The sequence below is a fragment of the Gopherus flavomarginatus genome, chromosome 4 (assembly GCF_025201925.1).
Source record: "Gopherus flavomarginatus isolate rGopFla2 chromosome 4, rGopFla2.mat.asm, whole genome shotgun sequence".
In the NCBI taxonomy this organism is placed as follows: domain Eukaryota; kingdom Metazoa; phylum Chordata; order Testudines; family Testudinidae; genus Gopherus; species Gopherus flavomarginatus.
Window position 1 is genome coordinate 151687084 of NC_066620.1, and position 27038 is coordinate 151714121.

Here is a 27038-nt window from a genome sequence, read left to right on the forward strand (position 1 = left end):
AATTCTATATGATCATTTGATGCTTTTGTCTCCCTTTACTTTCTACATTAGAGAGATTCTCATTTATTTGTGCTTACAAGTGAAGATATTTCATAAAATTAAATACTTAAGAGTCCTTTGTAGTATCATTGGAAACTAGGAAATACTCCTGGACATTTAGTACAGATTTATAATAAATTTCCACAATCTATTACTGTAAATGGATGCCCTGGTTCTTAAAAATGTTCCCTTGTAACAGATTTTACATTTTTAAATACGCAGAGCCTTGATTCCTTATGCTAGTAGCCATTTTCCACTTTAAACCCTGTGGAGGGAATTATTCTCATGTACTGGAAATGTTTTGAAAAGATAGAATAGCTGGCCTGATGAGTCACTGACCTAGATTAGAAATAGGCAATCTTTAAAGAGAAAATCTGCAGCACTAAAGAATAGGATATGCAGCAGAGTATCACACCTTGTGATGGGAGTTGTGACAAACAGTGGCTAAATAAAGAGAATATATAAAAAGGAGCCAAATACACAACTGGGGCAGGGGGTTCCTTCAGATTGTTACTGAAACAAGTGACTGTTTATATAACTATAGATAGTTTTTATAAATCATGGATACAAGTTTAAAATTCTGCATGTGCCAATTCTGGGACTTGGGATTCAGGTTTTACACCTTCAAATTAGACTTAACCCCTTTATTGGTTTTGAAAGACAATGGAGAGTACAAAGACCATTGCAGAGATTAATTACTTTAAATAGGCAAGAGTTAGGCCCTTGTTGAATAAGTCAGCCCCTAATGTTATGAAGTACCTTGTCTGAAACCATCTTTTACAGGAGAAAGTAGCCAGAAAGTTGTAGCAGGCCACTCCAGGTGTCCTGGGCTGCTTCTAGCTAGATTTCTAGCTATCTCAACCACTGAATTGATATACTTGATCAGTCTTCTGGGAATGGAAAATGTGGCTAGACAGAGTATAGCAGTAGCCTTTGTCATAGATAACCAGCCAGGTGTGCCTTAGCCATCCTTGCCAAGATAGCACACTGGTGGCTCCATGCTTTACTTTCTAGGTTTCCAAGGTTGTTTTATATTTGCTCACTTGCCCTGAGGGCACTCGGGTGCAAGCTTCCACAATTCCATCCTGTCCCACTTGTATGGGAAGCTGCTAGATGTTCGCATAACTTTGGGCTGCAGTGCATTCAGGCTGCTTATTACTTGGGCTGGAGGAGAGACAAGCGCTCCATCTTCCACAGCTGGGGATAGGGCACTAGCCTCAGAGATAGGAAAGTCTAAATTCTATTCTTCGCTTTGCTACCAATTTGTAACATCCCCAAAGTCACACTTCACCATTTCTGCCTTAATTTCCCCATTTTCAAAATGAGGATGATACACCCCTGTATCAGGCACTTGGAGATCTACAGCTGAAATGTATTTTGGAAAAGGTTGCTGCAGCCTTTAGACTTGCTGGATGAGTGCCAGTGTAGATGCTGGCAGGAAAACACAGGTTATAGTTAATAAAACTAGAGTAAGAGTTTTTACCTCAAATTTTATTATTAAGATAGATAAAGAACAAGCAAAAAGTACACACAAGCACATCGCTCTAGCTTTACTACACAAGGACTTACATAAAGAGCCATGTTTGAAAACCAGGAAATACATACCCCCCCCCCCCCAAGTAGTAGCTGGTTTTACCTTACATGTAGTATAGGGACATAGAACATATACAAAGATATACCATACTGCTTGGTAACATTTAGTACTGCAAGTTGTAAGTTTCTTGAGATTTAAGAATTGCTTTTATCCCATAATAATTCCTTCATTTGTATAAGAAGTTTCATTGTAGTGTGTTATAGTAGCACTTATAAATTTTAGCTTTGACTCCTATGTCCCAGAACCTCACAGAAAAAAAAGAAGCTGTGAAATATACAGCCCCAGAAGCAAGGAAATTGTTTTCAGGCATCTTGGTGGCTATTCCAATTAGCTGAATTTGTTTCAAAATATGAAATAAACCCTGTAGTCAATCTAATTAGGACCAGGGCCAGATTATCTAATCAAAACTTTGGATAATCCAGAGAATGGGAAAGTGTGAGGCTACAGCGCTGTCTGGCAGCCACAGGAGAGATCAGCGCACACAGGACCAAAAGTGAGTGGTGGTTCAGTTCATGCAGAGAGCCAGATAATGGAGGGTCAGATAAAAGGGGCTCTACTGTATTAAATTCTCAGTGTCCCTGAAAAAAGAACTTTTTAAAAATAGGTATTCACAAACAGAAATGCAGTTTGTCATCAGTCTTCTCCTTGTGGGTATTGCTGGGGAGTTGTCTGATCTGGTTTTGGCTTCCTGCACAGAATTATTCAATCTAACTCACGTCATACCTGGTAGCTTAGCTAGTGGTTCAACTAACCAAGAGTCCCCTGTCAAGAAAAATCTTATAATTGTACTAATGTACATATAAGAGAATCTGGGCAAGTATTTTTAAGTTTGCATTTTTTTTTATGTACCATAATGAGGGGAGCGGGGAAGAGAGAGAGAACATGAATGCACACATGTGCATGGCTAAGTCAAGTCTACCTTACGCATAGGGCTCTTATTTTTTATGTACTGCTCTAAACTCTCTGTACCGTTCGGACAAAAATCATACTTCGCTTTGGAGAAAGTGCTTCCATGTCACTACCCACTGTTCCTGACCACAGACACCCAAAGGCAAACGCCAGCAGGGCCAAGCCCAGTTGGCAGTCAAAAAGGGATGACACAGAGAGCCAGTCCACAAGCAACTGGCTGGCACAATTCCACCCCAACGAGAAGTAGAAGCATAGGCCTAACACCTGCAGGAGACCAGAAACAGGCCCCAGAAGAGACAACCTAGCCTTTGTTTTTTGGTCCCTCTTAACTGGAACACCTACAGCAATATTGAGGTCTTTTATCACATAGCTATAAGCAAACTACTTTAAAAAAATATTTGGAATGTAAAAATATTTTTACATTCCCTTGCTGTCCATGACTAAATCTCCTTCAAGGCAAGCAGTCATACAGTGAGAGGATAGATAAGCTCTAGGCAGGGCTACACTAAATTCATTGGTAGGAAATGGTTTAATTGCTTAATGGCAGTCAATCAAATACTGCTATCAATGTCTTGCTCCTCCACACCTTGTTCAGCAACCAGTGCCATCCCTCACAGACTGCTTGTTTTGCAGATATGCTGCAGAGATGCAAATCTGATTAGCTGGACATGGCAAATTCATTTATACTTAGGCAAACCTTTTTCCTAAGCAAAATGGGTTGGGACCTAAGCTTTAACGCTTCCTTCCCAACTCAAAAGCTACCTTAGCACTTATTAAATTATGAAGGCTTGATATTCTGTGCTAGAATCCTTTAATTCTATCTGAAGCAGCTAATACTCATCTCAAAAAAAACTACATAGCTAGAGGCTGCATCCAGTCCCCAACCTATGCAGGCACCCCTCCCAGTGGGTTTGTAACTGAGGACAGCAGTTGGCCATGAATATTTATACAGCTGCTGGCTTGGTCTATACATCTCCATTAAATCATCATAGCTATGTTAGTTAGCAAGATGGGGGGAAATACAACTTGACTGACCTAGCTATACCACTTGACCACTGTGAACACTTCCTCTGATGGACCTAGCATGGCTTGGGGAGGTAGTGTTCCCACACCAACAGACAAACCCCTTTCTCCAGCAGTGTAGGCTGCACACAAATCATGTCCTTCTGACAGCATAGCTACAGTGACATAGCTATGGCTGTGTATTGTCAACATACCACTTACAGCTGTTTGCTGGGGGCAGTCTGACCAAAATCACAGCTGAGGGTTTGGCTGGGTCAGACTTCAGATAGAGGGCTGTTGCAAGATGCAGAGGTGTTCATTCAAGATGTAACATTTTTCCTTTTGATTTAGTTTTAAACCAGCACTGCCATATGGTGTTCAGGCAGTGCTTGAGTGGAAGTCTTGAAGTTGAGCACCTGGAGTACTTTTAATCATTAAAGAGCCACTGACTTGTTAGTGTCAGTATGCAGTTCAGGGACCAATTATTACAGCAGTTTACCTCCAGCAGTTTTAAGGGGATAGGTATCTTTCACTTCTTAATCTAAGCTGCTTTTACACTTTCTTAAACTGCTACCAACAATTCACTGCAGACATAGCTGCATTTCACTTGTGACAGAATGGAGGATATCTGTTTGTAATTTTTTTTTTAATCGAGAGACATTATGCATCATATGCAGCACAACTACACTAATCAATCATTTGCTACAGGAGTGAATTTGGGAATATTAGGAAATAGCCTTTCAATACATACCAGTTGGTACCTGAAATAGCCTTCCCTTCCCTACTGTCTGACCCTTCACCATTCCACTTTGAAATTCCACTCTAGGCCATTTATTGATTTCACAAAGATCTCAAGAGCCCTTCAGTCACTGTAACCATTCTCCTCACCACCTCTGAAGAATCCGGGTACAAAAGGTTTTGATCTAACAGCTGCAGATTTAATTCAAACAAAATTAATTAAATCTTTTAAAACTGTTAACAGTGGTACAAAATAAATGCAGTATCCACAGCAGACCTTGAACACAAGCAGGCTCTGCATCCAATACAAGCTTCACTAAACACAGTATATCCCCTTTATCACATGAGATGGAGGGAAGGGCTCGCTGCCAACCCAACACACCTTCCAGCACACAACAGGATTAGAGCACACACATGACCTACTTTGTCCATTCCCCCTTCCACTTGGGGACTGCATATGTATCAGGATATACAGTGGTAGGGCCCAAGAAATCCTGTGGCTGGCCCTACCACTACCCACTGTACATCCTGATACATATACAATCCCCAAGTGACTAGACTTTTCATCTGGGGGCCCCACACAGATTTTGTGGCTATAGCCCCCCCCCGCAGAAATCAAAGTTTATTTTGAGACATGTCACTTCGGTACTTTCTAGAGTGGATGTGGTGGTATAAGGTAGTAGCAAGAGATGCCAATGCAAGATTTTTTACCCATGTCTAAACAACCTTTTGTACAAGTGAAAAGGCCACAAAAATGTATTTAAGTTGTCAAGACAAGCTGGAAAGAAAAAATGAATTAAAGGGGATTTAAACAATTTACATTAAAAGAAAAAAAATTAGAACGACAAGGTGGGTGAGGTAATATCTTTTATTGTACCAACTTCTGCTGATGAGAGCGACAAGTTTTTGAGCTACACAGAGCTCTTCTTCAGGTCTGGAAAAGGTACTCAGTGTGTCAACTAAATACAAGGTCAAACAGCAAACTTGTCTCTCTCACCAATGTAAGTTGATACAATAAAAGATATGTTACCCACTTTCTTTAATATCCTGGGACCGACATGGCTACAACACTGCATACAAAAAATTAAATTTAGTCATCCAAATGGTTTGACACAAATTAATAAGACTCATTACTTAAAGAATGTTGGCCTTGTGTTAATGAATAATCTCTGCACTGATCGACAACTTTGAATAATGTATTCATTATATTAGAAGCCAAGTATACTATTGCACAGCATGGTGCTAGCAAAAACACTAATACCTAGGGCCCTACCAAATTCTTGGTCCATTTTAGTCAATTTCACAGTCATAAGATTTTTAAAATCAAAAATTTCATGATTTCAGTTATTTAAATCTGAAATTTCATGGTATTGTAAGTGTAGGGATCCTGACACAAAAGGAGTTGGGGGGGGGGTAGCAGTATTGCTACCCTTCCTTCTATGCTGCTGCTGGTGGCAGTACTGCCTTCAGAGATGGGCAGCTGGAGAGCAGCAGCTAGTGGCTGGGAGCCCAGCTCTGAAGGCAGACCACTGCAAGCAGCAGCACAGAAGTAAGGATGGCATGGCATGGTATGGTATTGCCACCCTTATGTCTGCGCTGCTTCTGGTGGGTCACGGCCTTCAGAGCTGAGCACCCAGCCAACAGCTGCCTCTCTCTTTCTCTGACCACCCAGCTCTGAAGGCAGTGCAGAAGTGAGGGTGGCAATACCATAACACCCCCTAAAATAACCTTGCAGCCCCCCTGCAGCTCCCTTTTGGGGCCAGACTCCCAATTTCAGAACCGCTGGTCTCCCCTGTGAAATCTGGTCTCTTGTGCACTTTTATATAATATACAGATTTCACAGAGGGGAGCCCAAATTTCACGGTCTGTGACACCTTTTTCATGGCCATGAATTTGGTAAGGCCCTATTAATAGCCAATGGACTCCCTCTCAGTGATGGACAATATGACAATCTTTTTAAATATATTTGCCATATGGTACTTGTCTAAGTCTGAATCCTCTGTAGTCAGTCTCATTTAGATTATACTCATCATAAAATTGTCAGTGTCAAACAGTCTTCACCACCACTACACAAGCAAGTCAAAGTGTACACCATGCTCTGTCTTGAACAACTACAGTTGCCTCCACACTTGACTTTTTACATCTACATGTAATGAGTTTCAGGAGTGCTTCAGTGGCAGGTGTCTCTGTCACTAGTGTTGGAGAAATCTGTCCATCCTTACGATGCCAGCTATTTCCATGTGGGGGGAAGGAGGAGAAAGATGTCAGGTCAAGCCTCCATGGCATGGTGCCAGATAAAGGTCTGGTAATCTGAATGCTTGGTGTGTTGCACAAGACTATCATAAATTGCGAGGAGCGCCCTGTTCCAGGTGTTTGTGACAGAAAAGCTTATATCACACACCATTTGCATGTGCTGAGTTAGCCATTGTGTCATAGAGAAGGGTTATCAGAAGTTCCTGCGCAGTTGAAATCAGCACATGTATCTCCACCACAGTGCCAAAATTGGCAAGGCTTCTAAATGTGTGTGAATTTTTCCTGATAAACTTCCATGGCTTTAGTTTGCAAGCCATGCCAGATTGCTGGTTGAATTACACCCAGTCAGTGTGTGTACTGCTGGCAACATTCTGCCTAGTTGTCCAAGTGCAGCTGCTTTGGCATGGGTTGGTTTATCTTTCACACCAGTACATTCCCAAAGCTTAAGTTGTTTCCAACTTGTAAATAAAATTATTCTGGACACTGGCACTGCAGTTCTCAGAGACCGCACCACTACATAAGATTATTCTTATGAAAGCAACATGAAGTAGATGGACAGTACCTGGTTCTTTACACAATGAGAATAGATTTTCTTGGTCGACAACTCCCTCCGAAGTGAAAGATATCCCCTGATCCAAGTCCCTTGTGGCATGGCTGAGGACAGGCAAAGAACAAGCTGAACAGCACTAGAGCAAGTACGCAGCCTTGCTTCACTCCATTCGAGATTTCAAATGTGTCAGAAAAGTCACCACTGGCAAGCACTTGTACTGTCATCGGTCATGGAACAGCTGGATGATTTGTATGAACCCTCTTGGGCAGCCCGTTTTATGTAGAATAGGCCACAGTCCCTCTCTGTTAACTGTATCAAAAGCTTTGGTCAAATCAATGAAAACTGCATTCAGGTCCATGTTCTGCTCTAAACATTTTTCCTGGACCTGCCTTACAACAAAGATCATGTCTATAGTACTACGACCTGGTCTGAAACCACACTGCACTTCTGGCAGATTCTCCTCAGATATGTCTACAATGAGTCTGTTCAGTAGAATGCAAGCTAGTATTTTCCCTGTTGTACAGAGAGCAGTGCCTCCGTAGTCAGCTTTGCTGCCTTTGTTTTTGAACAATGATACAATAATAGCATATTTGAAATCTGTTGGCATTTCTTCCTCCCAAATGCTAGTCAAGGTATCATGGAACACCTTGATGCCTTGGGGTCTGCTACTTTATACAGTTCTATTGGAATACCATCCTCTCCGGAGGCTTTGCCAGTGGTCTGGTGTTTGATAGCTTTCCTAACTTCCTCAACTGATGGAGGGAGATTGAGATCATCTTTGATGGATTTTTCAGGTAAATGATCGTTGTCTAAGCAGATCATAAATTACACATATAGACAAAACAAGCAGAGGCAATATTTATGATAAATTTGCCATAATGAAATTAACGTATAGTTATACACATTAAAGGAGAGGCATTACTTTGACTTTTCAAGAAATTTGTGAAGACAATTTGACATGATTTATAAAAAAAAGTATCCATAATTCTCAGTGTTAACCACTGCATAATAGCACAGCTCCCTAAAAATCACTTAATCCCATCCTAAACATGTCTTAGGATGCTACAAATTTTAAATTTAGGAAGGGTTTTCCATTTGGGCTCCAACTAGTTATTAGTTTTCTGTAATTGTCACCTCAGAGGCAATACCTCTTCCAGTTTTAAAAAGGTGGAAAAAAATATGTTGCAATAAAATGAAATCTCTCCCAAATTCTTTATTTTGTTACAAAATAGGTCTCAGTGGTTGTGTAGTTACCCAAAAAATATCAGAATGCACAAGCAGTACAGTTGCAAGTACTGTGCAGCCACTTGCTTGCTTTCTCTGAGTGAAGTACAGTAGCAGCAAGTATCAATCAATTACAAACACACACTACAGTAACTGGCTATATCTGTTGTGCTGTGGGCAAAACAGGAACGTTTTCAACCCTGTTTCCTACTGTTTCTGTATTAAATCTTGTGCTCACCACGTTAAAGGCTCACATTGATAATCAAGTCCACAAAACTGAATGTTATTAATTGAATGTAGAGCACATTCATTCTAGGTCACCTAGCCACCCACAATTGCAAGAATATGAAATTTTCTGAAACATTAAATATGGCCATAGCTTTTGTTTTTCTTCAGCAGCAGATGGTAACTGTATTTTGTAAACACTAGCTGAATATAATATACAGAACAGCATCACTAGAATTTTGATAGGTGGGGTTTCAGCAGCCTATAAAATCTGCTAGGAGTCTTGAGGGGAAGATTAATGGCAATTTTTTATTATGTTGGTTATGTTTCAAAATAATCTGCCTTTTGAATGAGGGAGAGGGGAGGAGATTCAGAGCCTGAAAAAGTGCTTCCTCCTCTTATTCCTCCGTTCAGTCTTGATTTGAGTTTACTGTCCTCGTGGCCAAACAGTTCCACGCCACTCCTTTCAGAATCCAATGATACTCCTCCCTCTGCAGCTGGAGCAATCCCCAAAAAGCAGAGTCAAGTGCATTGCAACTCTTGTATCATGTTAGTGTGTTCTGCTACCACTAGACAGCTGGGCATGATGGCTAGTTAAATAAAACAAATAGCAAGCAACAACGGTAATGCTGAAGAAGCTTTGGATCTTAGGAAACACTTGAAAATGACATAAAATAAGTCTTGACATAAAATATTAAGTATTTCACTTTATACAAAAGTGAGGTCAGTCAGTTCAATATTCACAACAAAACACAAGGCATAAGACATGAAATATCTTCTGCTGAAATAGGCAAAAAGGTGTGATGTTAGCAGCTGAATAAGAGTTCCTGATACCACAGAAACAATAAAAAAAAAAAAAAAGACATTTTGCTTTAGAAACCAAGGTTTTTCAGTCAAGGATCTGATGTGAGGCTTGGATAACTGGTTTGCTTTCTAAAATGATTGGTGGCTCTGAAATCAGCAGATCATCTTCACTCAGTGAAGAATTCTGGTCAGTGTTCACAAAGTTGGGTATGTTAAATTTTGTAAGGCAATTCAGCTCCTCCTCTAGCCTTCCACTGCTCCTAGCTACTTCGTGGAAGTGAATATTACTGTCCAGACCTGGGGCTTTATGGCTTTGTTTCGCTTTGTCCAAATGCTCCACTTCATTAATGTAAAAGTGAAAGAGTGACCTGGACTCTTCAGCTACTTGACGCGAAAAGACCTTGTTCGACTCCAGAGGTCTTCCAAAATCTGCCACAAAGCTACTCACATGAAATCGTTTTTCAGAAGGTTCTGTATTGCTGGGGGGAGGAAAAAAAGCAAAATTATATGTACTAAAATAACCATGGAAATAAAAATAGCTATTAGACTTCAAAATGTTTACCTCCGAGTATCAAATGTAACTTCAGCAGGCATCAAAATTGGGAATAAATGCAAAAAATATTCATTTACCTAGGGCATGCTTAAAAGACGAGCTATCCACTTCATGTTTTCTGTTGTAAAAGATTTGTAGGTGTTTATTTTTATAGATGTTGTAGTGCTGGAATAGATCATTAATGCCAGCATTCCTACACTGCACTTTAATATGCCAGGTGTTAAAAACCCCTGATCCTCCCATTTCATTTAATCTGCTGCTAAACACTCCTCGTTTAGTATTATGAGTAATAACACTAATAATTAGAGCAGCATTTAACATTTTCAGACCATTCTACAAAGCATTAACTGACATCTGTGGGATGTATATAATGGGCACAGCCCCAAGATCTCTTTTGTGACTAGTAATCACTTGACTAGCTAGTGGTCAGCGGAGGCATCTATGAAGCTGAAGTCTAGGGGACTAGATCTAGAAAGAGGACGTATAACTCAGCACTACAATACCTAATGTTTAGGAGCCCTTGCTGCCTAGTGGAATCCAATATCTGAGGAGGAGTCAGGTGCCTAAGAATGGGATTCACAAAGGCGAGCATGCTGAGCAGTGAACCGCCTAAGCTAGGCAATAGGTAAGGCCTTTCGTTATTGGTATTTACTGAAAAATTCTCAGGGTTTTAAAAAAGCCAGTATTCAGGTGTTGCTGATATTCATTCAAATTGTGGCTTTTCTGAGACCTGGGAATTTTTCGCAGGGGAAGGAGATGAGGCCGTGCATAAGGGCCAGTGGGGTTAGCAAGAGGCTTTGCCCAGCAGAGGGGCTAGTACTCCTGAGGAATAGTCTTTCACTCCCCTCCTGACCCAGCCCAGGGGAGGAGAGAAATACGAGCAAGGAGCTGGGTCCTGCAGCTGAGACTCCTGTCTGCTGCAAGACTGGAGCAGAAGCTTCCTCAACTGTCTCTTGGTGTGTACATCCCCTTCCCCTCAGCCACAACTGCCCTGACACCGCCCTCGGTTTGTTTTTTTGTTCGTTTTACTGATTTTTCTCCCAATAAAAACCAATAAATTCCCAGGACATCAAAAAAACCAAAGTGAAGGGACTTCTTCATACGAAGTGACTTGAGGGGTGTGGCCTAGTCCCACCCCTCAAAAAGACTTAGGTACCTACGTCTGAGCCAGAAGGAAAATGCCTCTCTGCCCTTGGTATTCACAGCCCTAAACCCTCTCCTGCAGTTCGGCACCTAAGCCCTTTCTCACCAGAAAAATGAGGAGCTGCTGTCCCCCCATTGTAACCTTATAGAGCACTCACTTAAGATGTTAAAGACCTTGATTCAAATCTCCCTTCTGCCTGATGTGGAACAGGGATTTAGACCCACATCTCCCAAGTTTCAAATGAGAGTAACCTAACCACCGGGCTATGAAATATTCGGGTTGCTCGCTCGCTCTCACTGTCCCCTGATGAAGCTGTTCTATAATGTAAAACTATTATGGGCCAGACAGAGTGAGAATGCTCTATAGCCCTATGGTTAGGGCTCTCTCCTGAGAGACTCAAAGTTCAAGTTCCTGTTCCAATGACTATTTAGTTATTTATACAAAGTGGAACAGCTTCAACATGAGACACAGAGAGACCGACTGTAGAATACTCTATAGCCCAATGGTTAAGATGCTCATGCTTCTCAGATTCTGGGTAAAATCCCAGCTCTATCAAAGCCAAGGGCAAAACTCCATTGATTTCAATGGAGCCAGGATTTCACCCACTGTTTCAAACTGAGGACAATATAAAAGGCCAGGAGGGCAGCAGGATAGCTATGAAGACTGGATAAATAGCTAGGAGACCCAGAAACTCAGCACAGAAAAGCAGGAGAGCCTAAAGAGTAGTAGAAAACCATCCTATGCAATAAGACTTTTATATGATCTATCAATACTGATAAATCAAATAAGCAGTGTAAAGTTTAAATCCTATGTTACACAGAGATGATCTATATGGGATATAATGCAAGTGTATTCGATTCAGTATGATTTAAAAAGTTTGCCCAAGAGCAAAAAACAGTGTCATTTTCGAGTGTATTCTATGAGTAGAATTTCCATTACAGTAATATCCTGTGCTTTACAAAGCCGGTAAGTGTGTTCTAATGGATTTTAATAGATTTTTCACTGGGGAAGTTAAACTCCGTAAAGAAGAGAATGTACAGTTAAAAAAAACACACGCACCTAGGCTTTACTATATTAAGGCCCTTAGGTAAATATCAATAACAATTTCCTCCCCAAAATTCTCAAGTTTTTGAAAAAGTCATTGTTCAGGTTTTACTGATACCCTCTCCGCTCCCCCACCTCCCATTTTTGGTACCTGGGGAATTTTTGAAGGAGAAACGGATCAGGCTGCGCTGAAGGATCAGGGTCAAGAGGGGGCTGCATCTGGTGGGATGAGTACTCAAAGGATATAGCCTCTCCTCCTGACCCCAGCCCCTCAGTGAGGCCCCTCGTTCACTTCCCCTGCATGGGGGCTGGTGGAAAGAGATGGGCAAGGAATCGGGCCCCTGCAGCTGAGACAACCCAACTACTGCAGGCAGTGGAAGGCTTCCTCAACTGCCACATACAGAGAACACCATCACTGTCCACTGTTTTCAGTTTTTAAAACCAATTTGCTCATGCTTTTTAAATTTTTGAATAAAAACTGATAAATTCCTGGGAAATCTAAAACAAAATAAATATACAAAACAAAAGGGCTTAGATGTTTACCGGCTCCCAAGCTTTTCACTGTTGGGCACAATACAGGCTACAATGATTGATGCAGATATTCTTTTTCTGTTTATATTAGTCTGCCTTGGTAATTTTGAGAGCAGTTTGAAGCTGTGCAATTATATTAGTCAACAATTTGTAAGTACAGGTTACAAGAACAGACTCATGAGGTACATATACTGGTTTTCCTAAGGCCATTTTTAAATGAGCTATTAATGAAGTCTGGACATCTAGACTAGTTTTCATGCACAGATATAGCAAGCCTCAGCAATCTTGTGGCTTGTTTTTTCCCCAACCTGATTTTCTGAACATGGATAATTTACAAAAAACACAGACAAAAACAATTCTGGCCTTATTGCCATAATTATCAAAATAGAGTTCTTATTTTTTCCCTGCCTTCTACATTTTCTTTCTATTCTGTCCTCACTCTTTATATTATATCCTGACTGAAGACCTCAGGAAATCTGGTTTTGGACATCCTGTACAATTCTACTCAGAACATGCCCAGAGCTTATTTGTTGTCTGAGGTGGTAAGCAGCCTTTGATGCACAGACAGGAGAATTCTGCTACCTATTCTGGATCAAGTTACATTTGTGCCCACATGAAGGCCACTTTAACGCTGCCAGAGTTGGTCTAAAGGCACAACAGTATAGCTGTGAATCAGGGTCTCTTCCAAGACCTGGGTATCCCATTAACATCAACTCGCTAGAAAAGTTCTGCAAAACAACTCACTACTGGAACTGTGGGTCAGGAAAAGGTCCGATGAGGTGGGAGGGGAGGGAAAATACAGCTCAAACTAAATCCACAGGCTGCATTGACTTTTCCCATAAATATTTACTTTTCCCAGAAAATGTTATATTTTTACAAATACATCAAAAAGAAAAAGGGAACAATAGCATTCACTGCCTTCAGAGAACATTGATGAATAATGTTTCTAGCTCAGTAAGCAATATGTTATTTGAATCCATATAAAATAATAATGCTCTAAGACACTGGAACCAGGTCACTCCAGACACAGCTGTGATGATAACAAATATTCAACCATCCTACACTCAAATCTACATCCCATAGTTCCAAAGGACGCCAAAACTAGAGTAGGAACAACTGAGAAGACTACACTTTGCTTGGGGAATGAGAAAAAATACTAACAGAGAGCAGAAGCACAGTGGAAGGCTTCTGTAGGCCTTCCTTTCTCCCTAGAGGCATCTTTCCCACAATACAAACACTTACTCATGCTGAAACACACCCATATCATTGTGTGTTCATTGCACCATGCTCACTCCAATCATTCCTCTCCCCTACACTATTTACTTGGATTACAGTAGCACATGGCGGATCAAATCAGGGATGAATGCTCCAACAACCCAAGCATCATTCAGACATTTAAGCAAAGAGACTCTTAAGCTCTTTTGGGGCAGGGACTGTTTATATTATGACAAAACACAGCAGAGACAGTTAAACAAAAGGGGGGGGGCATGATGAGGTAACTGTGGAACAAGCCATAGTCAGACTCTGAATAACAATGCTCCCTCATGTATGTTTTCTTCCCTCCTTCACTGCACAGACACAATTTCCATCTCATGGGTAATTTTGACATATCAATATTTGTATTCATTCTGAATCTGAAGGAAGATTAGCATTTTAAAAATTTCCCATGAAACAGAATTTCTGAAAAATTTTGATTTAAAAAAATGAACATTTTGGAATTTTGAAATTTTATTTTTACATCATTTTTATGTTATTTCATGACATAATATGCACCACTCCTACTACTCCTGGGAGCATTCTGCACCAAAAAGTTAAAAATTCTGCGCACAATATTTTAAAATTCTGTAAATTTTATTCATCAAAATAACACTACATAATCATGCCAGTTTCAATTATTTTGGTAATTTGTTTCAAAATACCTGTCAGCAAGTATGTCTGTAACAATACAGACACAAAAATTCCCCCAGGAGTAGAGCGTTAAAGAAACCCCTATGACAACCCAATTCCTGTTTCTCTGCCCCCTTTCCTCCCTTAGAGCCCAGCCAGGGGGCCAGATACCCATAACCCCTCTCCCCCAGAGCCCAGTCGGCCCAGATACCTACACCCCCTTCACCTCAGAATGCAGCCAAGGAGCCCCCGCTTGCCCAGAGACTCCCCCCACCTCAGAGCCCAAGGATCCAGAGGGAGAAACAGCCTGATGCTCAGTTCCAGTCTTGCACAGAGTTTCCTCTGCACCGCCCTCTCCTCCCCTCAGGGCATGCTGGGAACTGCAGCCACCAAGAACCCTCTAGCTCTCTTCCCATCCCGCCAACAATGTCTTCTATGGGCGAGCTGGGCTCTGCCGGGTCCAGCAGCCCCTAGTGGCAGCCAGAAGCACTGTAGCCCATTTCTGTGAGGGAAAGGAAATTCTGTGCACACCACATTAATTCCCGCAAAATTCTGCATTGCGCAGTGGGCAGAATTCCCTTAGGAGTATCCTACTGACAACAGTTGAAATAATTATTTAAAAAATAAAACACATTAAAGGCCGCTGGTATTTAGTACTGATTAAAACGTCTCCTGTTTGTGTTATAAATAAAACACTGACACTCCTTAGCCCATTGCTGCATGTGTGGATATGGTTTAACTAGGCTGCAACTTTATTAACTCATCTGGGAACTATCCAGCAATAACTCATTTCCACCTGACAGGGGGCTGCCATCAGTCCCCCCCCCACTCCAAAGCTGGTCCAAACCAGTCACTGAGACTCCATTGCCCTCCCCTCATATGAAAGTTAAGGGCCTGGGGAAAGGAGGTTGTCTCCAGATATTAGAAGCCTCAATCCCATTACCCAGCTTCTTTAGTGGATGCCTTCTGCTAAGTCCACTTTCAGTTTATCAGAGAACTGGACCCCCTATAGAATAAGTAACTGCTCAGGACACTTGCATTCAGGCATGAGGGGGGACTCAGGACTGGAGAGACGGGATTTAGATCCCCTCCCACAGGTGCACAAGGGCCAATGAGTTACCTGAGTCCCATGGGCCCACCCACCAGCTCAAGTGATGGGGGACTCTTAAAGAGGCCACTACCCTTTTCCCCCCTGACAGTTCCAACAAAGTGCAGCCCTCTTCACCACCACCTTCAGATGGACAGAGTTGAGACTGAAACAGTCCAGAGAGATCTGCAAGTGATGTGAGATGACAAACACTATGAATATCTAAACAATCAAGGAAAAGAGCTAAGCAGGAGCAGGCAGAGCGCTCAAGAAGGAGAAAAGCAAGTATGATTCCTTCACAACCAATTCCTCATCCACTACAACAGAGACCTACCTCCATAGAGGCGGCCTTTTATTTCACTTGTGGTTTGTGGGCCGAGCTCACATAATCTATCGGTGCTGAGTAGTGGAGTCTGCATGAGCTCACCATGTCTGAAAATCAGGCCACCTATTTTTTCGTTTATTTATAGTCTTTCAATTTAGAATAAAATGTTCCTGCAACACAGGCTCTAAAATTATTTAAAATTATAAACCAAATAGGTAGGCCAGTCAACTCACCCCTTTTACCAAGTAGAAATTCATAATCAAAAGGTATCAGCCCATATTTTGGTCAGCACCTCTATCCCCCGCCTCTGTTCAAAAGACAGATGAAGGACAGGGGCCCTGCAGGATTCACCAAAAAAAAAAAAAAAAAAAAAACAAACAAACAAACCACGAACAAATCCAGACTATTTCAGATCAGGGGCTAAATGGCTTTCAAGAATCCACAGGCCCTTATGCCGAACATCCCGCCAGGCACCCTGTATCCACAGTAACCTTGCATCAGCACCTCTCCTGACTGCAGCTGTGGCACGGTAGCATGGGGAGAGTGATGCTCTCTCAGATAAACAGGCCTAAGATATAGGAACCAAGCATCAGGTGACCACATTTGAAAAAATTCAGCTGAATCAGTCACCTCTGATTTTAAGCCACGGGATCAGTATTTTCATCTAATTTCACTTCTTGAGGGCAAGCTTCTTTACCTCCCCTGAAAGTAGAAGGTAACAGGGAATGTTTGGGGATTGGAGTGCACCTACTGTTAACATGTGAAAAGACAGCAATGGCTGGAAGGCGGTACTTGTGATGTCAGATTCTGGTAATGCTGGGGAACTCACGCACAGCACATAGAAGCACAGCTGCCCCACACTAAGTGCATATGGTAGAGATGTGTATCACAACTCTGGGTACCCCCGGGAAGCATCAACTCCTAAAACCCTCCGTATCAGTTTGTAACCCTTCAGCTTCTTAGAAAAGACGGTTACTCACCTTTCTAACTGGTGTTCTTTGAGATGTGTTGCTCATATCCATTCCAGGTAGGTGTGCGCGCCGTGCGTGCACGTTTGCCGGAAACTTTTTTACGCTAGCAACTCCAGTGGGCCAGCAGGTCGCCCCCTAGAGTGGTGCCACTATGGCACCTGATATATACCCCTGCCGGCCCGCCTGCTCCTCAGTTCCTTCTTGCCAGCTACTCCGACAGTGGGGAAGGAGGGCGGGTGTGGAATGGATATGAGCAACACATCTCGAAGAACACCAGTTACAAAGGTGAGTAACTGTCTTTTCTTCTTCGAGTGATTGCTCATATCCATTCCAGGTAGGTGAATCCCAAGCCTTACCTAGGCGGTGGGGTCGGAGTGAGAAGTCGCAGCATGCAGCACTGCAGAGCCAAAGGCCGCATCATCTCTGGACTGCTGGACCAGGGCGTAATGGGAAGCGAATGTGTGGACCGATGACCAAGTCGCCGCCCTACAAATGTCTTGGATCGGCACGCGGGCAAGGAAAGCCAGCGATGATGCCTGTGCCCTGGTGGAGTGTGCAGTCACACGGCCCGCAGGAACGTGGGCCAGGTCATAACAGGTCCTGATACAGGAGGTAACCCAGGAAGATATCCTCTGCGAGGAAATCGGTAGCCCCTTGACCCGGTCCACTATCGCCACGAATAGTTGGGGGGACTTGCGGAACGGTTTGGTCCTGTCCACATAAAACGCTAGCGCCCGACGGACGTCTAGCGAGTGGAGTTGTTGCTCCCTGTGGGACGAATGGGGCTTTGGGAAAAAGATAGGGAGGAAGATCTCCTGGTTAATGTGAAAAGCTGAGACCACCTTGGGTAGAAAGGCAGGGTGTGGTTTCAGCTGCACCTTGTCTTTATGGAAGACCGTATACGGGGGATCTACTGTGAGGGCCCATAGTTCCAACACCTGCCTAGCTGAGGTGATGGCCACTAGGAAGGCGGTCTTCCATGAGAGGTAGAGCAGGGAGCAAGTCGTTAACGGCTCAAATGGAGGGCCCATGAGCCGAGTTAGGACCAGGCTGAGATCCCATGAAGGGGCAGGAGGACAGACCTGTGGATAGAGACGTTCAAGCCCCTTCAGGAACCTCGCCACCATAGGGTGGGAGAAGACGGAACGTCCGTCCCCTCCGCGATGAAACGTGGAGATAGCCGCTAGGTGAACACGAAGGGACGATAACGCCAGACCCTGAGTCTTGAGGGACCAGATGTAGTCCAGAATAGTGGTGATGGGAACCTCCGTAGGGAGAAAACCTTTCTCCGAACACCAACAGGAAAAACGCTTCCACTTAGTCGAGTAAGCAGCCCTGGTGGAAGGCTTCCTACTGCCCAGGAGAACCTCCCGAACCAGGGTAGAGCAGCGTAACTCAGAGCCGGTCAACCATGCAGGAGCCATGCCGTAAGGTGCAGAGACCAAAGGTCCGGGTGACAGAGCCTGCTGTGGTCCTGGGTAATCAGGTCCAGATGAAGAGGCAGAGCAACTGGGTTGGCTACTGAGAGGTCCAGCAACATGGGGTACCAATGTTGCCTGGCCCACGCTGGAGCTATCAGAATCACGCGAGCTGTCGTCTCTGCACACCTTGAGGAGAACCCTGTGTATCAGCGGAAAGGGAGGGAACGCGTAAAACAGATGGGTCGCCCATGGGATCAGAAAGGCATCTGCTATTGACCCGGGCTCCCGACCCTGAAAGGAGCAGAATGTCTGACATTTCCTGTTCTCCTTGGACGCGAAGAGGTCCATTCGGGGACGAACCCACCTCTGGAAGAGTGAGAGGGCGACGTCCGGGCAGAGGGACCACTCGTGCGAGCAGAAGGACCTGCTCAGTCAATCCGCTAGAGTGTTTCGTACTCCCGGGAGATAGGAGGCAGAAAGGTGAATGGCATGGGCTATACAAAACTCCCAGAGTCGCATTGCCTCGTGACATAGGGGAGAGGACCTGGTGACGCCCTGCTTGTTGATGTAGAACATGGTCGTCGTGTTGTCGGTGAACACCGCGACACAACGACCTTGAAGGTGATGGACGAACGCTTGACAAGCAAGACGGACCGCTCTCAACTCTCGTATGTTGATGTGAAGGTCCAGCTCCTCAGGGGTCCACAGGCCCTGAGTTCTCCGAGCACCGCTGTGCGCCCCCCAGCCCAGATCTGAGGTGTCCGTCGTCAGGGATGCCGAGGGTTGGGGCGGATGGAACGGGAGCCCTGCACAGACTACGGACTGGTCCAGCCACCACCGAAGGGTGTCCAGTACCCCTTGGGGGACGGTGACAACTGTGTCCAACGAACATCTGGCCGGCCGGTACTGCGCAATGAGCCAAGATTGAAGAGGCCTCATGCAGAGTCAGGCATACGCTGTCACGAACGTACAGGCCACCATATGTCCCAGGAGGGCCAGACATGTTCTTACAGAGGTCAGTGGGGCCGCCTGCAAGCGCAGAATGATGGCCAATAGCGACTGGAACCTGGGCAAGGGTAGCAAGGCCCTGGCCAGGGTAGAGTCCAGAACGGCCCCGATGAACTCTATCCTCTGCGTGGGGAGCAGAGTAGACTTGTCCACGTTGATAACGAGGCCTAGGGCAGCAAAGAGGCTGCTGATCCTGCGGACGTGGTCGCGGGCCTGCAGCTCCGATGTGCCCCGGACCAGCCAGTCGTCGAGGTAGGGGAACACGTGAATGTGGCCGCACCGAAGGTATGCGACGACGACTGCCATGCATTTCGTGAACACCCTCGGGGCCGTAGAGAGGCCAAACGGGAGGACCGCAAATTGATAATGTTGGCGGTCGACCACAAAGCGAAGGAAACGCCTGTGCTGGGGGGATATGGCGATATGGAAGTAAGTGTCCTGCATGTCGAGGGCGGCGTACCAGTCTCCAGGATCCAGGGATGGGATGATGGTCCCAAGGGATACCATACGGAACTTCAACTTCACCATATACTTGTTGAGTTCCCGCAGGTCGAGGATAGGCCTGAGGCCCCCCTTGGACTTGGGAATTAGAAAGTAGCGGGAATAAAACCCCTTGCCCTTCTCGCTTTCTGGAACCTCCTCTATGGCTCCCTTGACGAGGAGCGTCTGCACCTCCTGACGGAGGAATTGCTCGTGAGAGGGGTCCCTGAAGAGGGACGAGGGTGGCGGGTGGGGCGATGAAAACTGCAGGCGATAACCGGCCTGCACAGTGCGCAAGACCCAACGGTCCGATGTTATTTGGGTCCACGCCTGGAGGAAAAATGAAAGACGGTTGGAAAACTACGGGGAAGGATCCGAAGGGGAAACTGGTACTGCGCCCTTGGGTGCACCTTCAAAATGAAGGCTTGGGTCCGGGTGGGGCGTTGGCGGAGCCTTGGTTTTGCCCCGTTTGGCCACCCGACTGTCTGCGTCGGTTGTTCCTGCCGCAGCGCCTATTAAGGTCCTGCCGCGGACGGAACTGAGGATACGGCCGACGCTGCTGCTGTTGGCTCTGCTGCCGGAAGGGCCTGCGCTGTGTCGCAGGCGTATGCATCCCCAAAGACCTTATCATGACTCTATTGTCTTTAAGGTCCTTTAGTCTGGGGTCTGTCTTATCAGAAAACAGGCCCTGGCCTTCGAAGCGGAGGTCCTGGATAGTATGTTGGAGCTCTGGCGGAAGGCCAGAGACCTGGAGCCAGGAAACGCGGCGCATCGTAAGCCCTGAGGCAAGGGTCCGAGCAGCCGAGTCCGCAGCATCTAAGGAGGCTTGTAGCGAGGTCCTCAGTACCTTTTTGCCCTCGTCAAGAATGGTGGTAAATTTCTGACGCGCGTCCTGCGGTAACAGCTCTGCAAATTTGCCCACCGCTACCCAGGAGTTAAAAGAGTAGCGGCTAAGGAGGGCCTGCTGGTTCGAGACCCTGAGCTGTAGCGCCCCCGCTGAATAGACCTTACGGCCCAGGAGGTCCATCCGCCTCGCCTCCTTAGACTTGGGCGCCGGGGCCTCTTGACCATGGCACTCCCTGTCGTTCACTGACTGGACCACAAGGGAGCAGGGTGTCGGGTGAACATGTAAGTATTCATAGCCCTTAGAGGGGGCCATGTACTTTCTTTCCACTCCTCGAGCGGTTGGAGGGATGGAGGCCGGTGACTGCCAGATAGTGGTGGCGTTGGCCTGAATAGTCTTGATGAAAGGCAGGGCCACTCTGGTGGGCGCATCGACGGAGAGGATGCTCACCACCGGGTCCTCGATTTCAGAGACCTCTGCTTGAATGTCCAGGTTCTGCACCACGTGCCTGAGGAGGTCCTGATGTGCCCTAAGATCTAGAGGGGGAGGGCTGGAGGACGAGGTACCTGCCACTGCCTCATCAGGGGAAGACGACGAGGAGACCCCTGGCAGCAGAGTGTCCACGGGGGGTTCTCTCTGGGGCTGCACCTCCGTCTCTGGAGGGAGCTCTGGGTCCTGGTGGCTGGACCTGTCCTCTGCTTCCGGGGAGGGAGGGGGTCGAGACACCGTTGCCTCTGGTGGCCTGCGTTCCGCCGCAGGGCGGGGAGTGATATGTTGTGGACCCTGGGCTTGGCGGTATGCCCATGGGGTCCAAAACCCCCACTGCTGAGGCCCTCGTTCTTGAGGTGGACTGTCCTGAAACAGGGCCGCGTGTCTGTCCTGCCCCAGCGTATAGGCGCTCTCCGCCTGAGAGGACATGGATGGTTCTCTTGAAGGCCATGGAGGCGCCAAGCCAGTTTGATAGACCTCTCTATATGCCGACGCCGACGATCTCCTCGGTGCCGAGGATCGGTACTGTGAGTCGTACCGGTGCCGGGACCGGGAATAGCGTGGTAGTCGGTGCCGGGATCCGGATCAGGATCTGCCTCAAGGTCAGTGCCGAGAGCGGGACTGCGATCTGTGTTCAGCGCGGTGCCGGGATGGCACTGGGGATCGGGACCTGACACCGGCTCGGTGCCGGGAGGTCGACCGAGGAGCTGAACGCTGAGGTGAACGGCTCCTAGAGTCTCGGTGCCAGTGGTAAGAGGAGCCAGACCGGGACCGTGCAGATGCTGATCGGCGCCACGAGTGCGACCGGTAGCGCCGAGGAGAATGGTGCCGGGACTGCGAGCGGCGCCTAGAGTGCGAGCGTTCATGTCTCCGGGGTGATCGGTGCCTGGACTCCGGAGATGGCGCTCTCAGCAGTGGCTTGCCTCTGGAGGTTACCCGCCCCGGGGGTACCGTGGTTTGAGGCTGCGAATGCTCCGTGAGCGCTATCAAGTCCCGTGCCAAGGCGAAGGTCTCCAGCGTAGATGGGACTAACAGCTCGACCCCCGATCTCAAGGGGGAGCTAGGAGGGGCCGGACTCGACGGACCTTCCGGGCCCAGAGTCGATAGCAGCCCTGCAGGCGGTCCGCGGCCAAGGTAGGTGCCGGACGTTCCACTCGAGCCTGCCTAGATGGTGTTGCAGTCGTCGAGGGTCTTGGATCAGCTGCCGGTGCCGGGGATGGACGGTGCCGGGGAGTCTTGCCGGTGCCAGCACGGTCCGGTGCCGGAGTAGAAGTGGCCGGTTGCGCTGCCAGTACCGGAGTCAGTGCCGCTTCCATTAGGAGAGCGTGGAGTCTTTGATCCCTCTCCTTCTTTGTGCGAGGCTTAAAGGCCTTGCATATACGACACTTCTCAATGATGTGCGATTCCCCCAGGCACTTGAGGCACGCGTCGTGGGGATTGCTAGTCGGCATCGGCTTCTTGCATGCCGAGCACTGCTTGAAGCCCGGCGAAGCAGGCATGAGCCTGGTGCCGGGCACCGCGAAGGGCAACGGCCCACCCGCGAATAAGTTCTACAACTATATACTAACAACAACTAACTATTATACTACCTTAAACTGTTTTTGAAACTATTTACAACTACAACTACGAACAGTGTACAAGGGAGAGCCAGGGACGTGGAGGACAGTAAGCCGCACTCCAGAGTTCCAGCAACCGACACGGCGGTAAGAAGGAACTGAGGAGCGGGCGGGCCGGCAGGGGTATATAACAGGTGCAATAGTGGCGCCACTCTAGGGGGCGACCTGCCGGCCCACTGGAGTTGCTAGGGTAAAAAAGTTTCCGGCAAACGTGCACACGCAGCGCGCACACCTACCTGGAATGGATATGAGCAATCACTCGAAGAAGGAGGAGCCATTAAGGTACATCAGCTTTAACGTAGGCTACATCTACACTGCATTTTATTCATGTATCATTTTGCCACCCTCCACACGTCCCTATTTCCCCAACCGTCTGCTCTTGTCACTGCACCCCACTTACAGTGACTTATGCAGTAGACGTGACCTAGGTTACCATACATTACATACCTCTTTAGGCAGCACATAGGGCAGGAGAGGGCAAACTTTTTGGCTCGAGGGCCACATCGGGGAATAGAAATTGTATGGCGGACCATGAATTCTCACAAAATTGAGGTTGAGATTTTGCGGGGGTGCAAGCTCTGATGTGGGGATGAGAGGTTTGGGGTGCAGGAGGGTGCTCTGGGCTGGGACCGAGGGGTTCGGGTGTGGGGAGAGGCTCAGAGGTGCAGGTTCCGAGTGGCGCTTACCTCAAACACGGTGCAGCCCCCAACCCAGCGCCCCAGCTGGAGCGCCACAGTGGGGCAGAGCCGCGTGGTGCTGCCCCAACCCAGCGCCCAAGCCAGTGTGCATGGTGTGGCTCCTGGGCTGGCTCAAAAGGGCTCGCGGGCTGGATCTGACCCACAGGCCATAGTCTGCCCACCCCTGACGTAGGGTATATGTAGCTACATGCCATAGTAAAGAGCAGGCTCCATCTGATCTGCAGTGTGAAGTCAAATGTGTCAGTGAAAGGCTCTGGCAGAGGGAGCTGCCTGAGCCTTTTGAAGCTGCCTCTCTCCTGCCAGTCTTTCACTGCAGCAGTGAAAGGCTCTGGCAGCTCTGTGCGTTAGGGAAAGGATGCTATGCTGCTAAAAATAGCGGTGTAGACAGGGGGAGGCATTGCTTGTGCAAGTACAGAGCCCTGCAGTGTACATACTCACAAGGTTCAGGAGTGCCTAAGCAATGCCTCACTGTCTACCCTGCTATTTATACCCATGCTGGGGGGCACGTAATGTGTGTACTCTATATGCTGCCAAAAGGAGTGTGCAGCGTAGATGTACCTCTAAAGCAGGCCTGCACAACATGCGGCCCGCGTGGGCTCACTGTGCGGCCCGTGGGGGGTGAGTAGGCGGGCTCACTGTGCGGCCTGTGGGGGGTGAGTAGGCAAGTGGCAGGTGAGGGAGGGGGGCTGAAGAAGCGGGTGGGCAGTGGTGGGGGGCTGAGGCGACGAGCGGGGGGGAGCAGGTGAGCTGGCGGCGGGGGTGAGGGGGCTGAGGCAGTGAATGATTGTGGCAGTGGCTGACATGTTCTACTGATCTGGTCTGGCTCCCATCCCCTCTCCAAGGGTTGCAGCTGTCTGGAGGTGCCTGCCTTCCACGCCTTCCTATCACACCTCATTCATTCAGTAGGGCAATTGATTACAAAGTTGGTAGAAGATCTTATTCTACTTCTAGCAAAAAGACATTTTTCTTTTACTTTAATTATACTACCTTAGGGGCTCTCTATAACATATTACCAAGGTTCAATACTGCTGTTTTGGTGGGGCAGCGCTGGGGAAGGAGGGTTTGTTTCTGCGGGGTGGGCAGTCCTGGGGGGGTGGCAGCGCTGGGGGTGTGTGTATTGTGTTTCAGGGGGGGCCTGGCGGCGCTTGGGTGGGGGTCGGCCCTCAACTGTTTTCTTTGGAGTAATATGGCCCTCGCCACTTTATGAGTTGTGCAGGCCTGCTCTAAAGAAATACAACAAAGAGTCCTGTGGCACCTTATAGGCTAACAGATGTATTGGAGCAGGAGCTTTCGTGGGTGAATACCCACTTCGTCAGAGGCCTAAAATGTAGCCTATCATCTTTCTTTTAGGCTGAGAGTGTGTGCGTATGCTCATTATGCTGTCCTTCCTCTCTACTTGCATACTGATTTTGCTAAGCAGGTGGAGGTATTAAGATATTCTATACAGAAGTGCTCTCTCAAATGAATTCTGAAAACAAAGATGCTTGAATATTTTGGTGCCATCAACCTGGTCACAAGAACAAAATAGGCAGGCAGAGTAGAACGGTGGTATAATATCTACACTGACAAAACACATCCTGGGCCTACGCAGAAACAAGCACACTGGATTTGTTGTCTGGTCCGCCAAAGATGACTGATGTTAGAAATTATGCTGCTCCGGTTTCTGAATAGGCAGATGTTTTAGTATCAGCTGGAAAGTATTTAAGGTAAAATTCTGGGCAGTTTAGCCTTGACAGTGTCCCCTTTACAAACAACTCAACAGAATGGACCATCACTGTAATAGGAAAAACATTTGATTAGCACATCACATTGCTGTCGCTCTCTGATCAGACTCACTCTGGGTGTGGTGCTCCTGTCTTCGTCAGCAAGGTCAGCACAAAGAACATGAAAATGACAAAAACTGCCAGACCAACCCAAAATCCAATCACAATGGAATCTGCAGGAGAGAGGTAATAAACTGATTAGTATTCCACCTTCACTTCTAACCAGGTTCCATTCCACATAATGTGTCATGACTCAGAGTTCAGAAAGGTTTTGTTTCTTATTACAAGACACATTCAACATCCTGACCGGCCAACGTACCAGGCACTGTGTCTCTGGAAAAAGCCAATGGATATAAAAGTGATTAATTCAGTATCAGATACACCAAGCAAGCACAGCACTGAATGCAGAAACAATTCAATTTCCACTTTTATAGCAATAAAACCTCAAGACAGGCCAACGTTTGGCATCCTAGGTTCTTAAACTCCTCCCAGCCACTCAGTCTCCAGCAAGTGCCCTGTACTGCTATCATTAGTGCTTAATTACAGACAATTTATGTGTTATTGTGGCTATACTCAATAGTCATATTTGATTGGAATAACTAGAAATGCTATTTGGTCAAAAACAGGTAGTGGATAGAGCAATAAGTGAATTAAATGCACAGCATTATGGTAACAGGGGCTGACAGCAACCCCTATATTTAACTTACCTAACACTTTCCATTAAAAAAGATCCTTACAACGATTTCTTTAAGAAGCTCTCACACTAGGGTGACCAGACAGCAAGTGTGAAAAATCAAGACAGGGGATGGGGTGGAATAGGAGCCTACATAAGAAAGACCCAAAAATCAGGACATCTCACACTTTCATAGTTTTCAGCAGGCCTTTGATACCTGACAGGGGGAATGCTCTCAAACTACAGAATTACCTGTTTGTCTCAAAATCCATTCAATTTTTGCTAAGGAAAATCATCATTTCCCCTTCTCTCTGATGTGCCCTAGGAAATTTTTGGCAACCTGCCAGAACTACTACTAAAAGACAACATTCTAAGTCCGGCTTCCAGCACTGCCAAAGCAGCAGCAGCACCACATGCTGTACTGAGCACACCAAAGAGCTACTGGAGTGAGAGGACGACAGCTGAGCCAGGTTCCCCCACAAACCCCAGACTGGCCCCAGTTGTCCACACCTCCTCTGGGGGTAACCCATTGGGCAGGTGCTCCCCCAGCTCACATGGGGGATGGAGGGAAAGAGCATGTGCACACCAGACCAGGCTCCCCACAACCATCCCAAGACCCAGCACATGGTCATTGTGACTGCCACCACAACATAACAGCCCTCTCTTGTTGCCAACCTTAATTCACTCCCTGTGCATATATATGCATGATGATAAAGTCTTTAACTACATGACCACTTTTTCCTCCACAGGACCTGTCACAAACAGATGGTTAAGGGTTAATGTCGCTCTTACCTGTAAAGGGTTAAGAAGCTCAGTAAACCTGGTTAATACCTGACCAGAGGACCAATGGGGGGACAAGATACTTTCAAATCTTGGTGGAGGGAAGTCTTTGTTTGTGCTGTTCGTTTGTTCGTTGTTCACTCTTGGGACTAAAAGGGGCCAGACGTGCAACCAGGTCTTTCTCCAATCTTTCTGAAACAGTCTCTCATGTTCAAAATAGTAAGTACTAGCTAGAAAAGGCGGATTAGTCTTATGTTTGTTTTCTTAACTTGCAAATGTGTATTTTGCTGGAAGAATTTTTACCTCTGTTTGCTGTAACTTGTATCTTAGGCTAAGGGGGAGGGAGTCCCTCTAGTCTATATAAGCTGAAGACCCTGTAAACATTT

General features: G+C 46.5%; 1 protein-coding gene across 7 annotated transcripts in view; it reads right to left on the reverse strand.

Annotated features, from left to right (window-relative positions):
• Positions 1 to 8278: 8278 nt before the first annotated feature.
• Positions 8279 to 27038, reverse strand: part of MRAP2 (melanocortin 2 receptor accessory protein 2) — a 72463-nt gene continuing 53703 nt past the window's right edge. For 6 of the 7 annotated variants that reach the window (XM_050950193.1, XM_050950194.1, XM_050950189.1 and 3 more), the window contains 2 exons: positions 25273 to 25372; positions 8279 to 9817 (listed from right to left, as the gene is read on the reverse strand). In XM_050950193.1, coding sequence (XP_050806150.1) covers positions 9424 to 9817; positions 25273 to 25372 — 494 coding nt within the window. In that variant the 3' untranslated portion in view covers positions 8279 to 9423. Of the gene's footprint in view, positions 9818 to 15617; positions 15892 to 25272; positions 25373 to 27038 lie in introns of those variants that run through there. The other variant, XM_050950195.1, reaches the window with a different exon arrangement.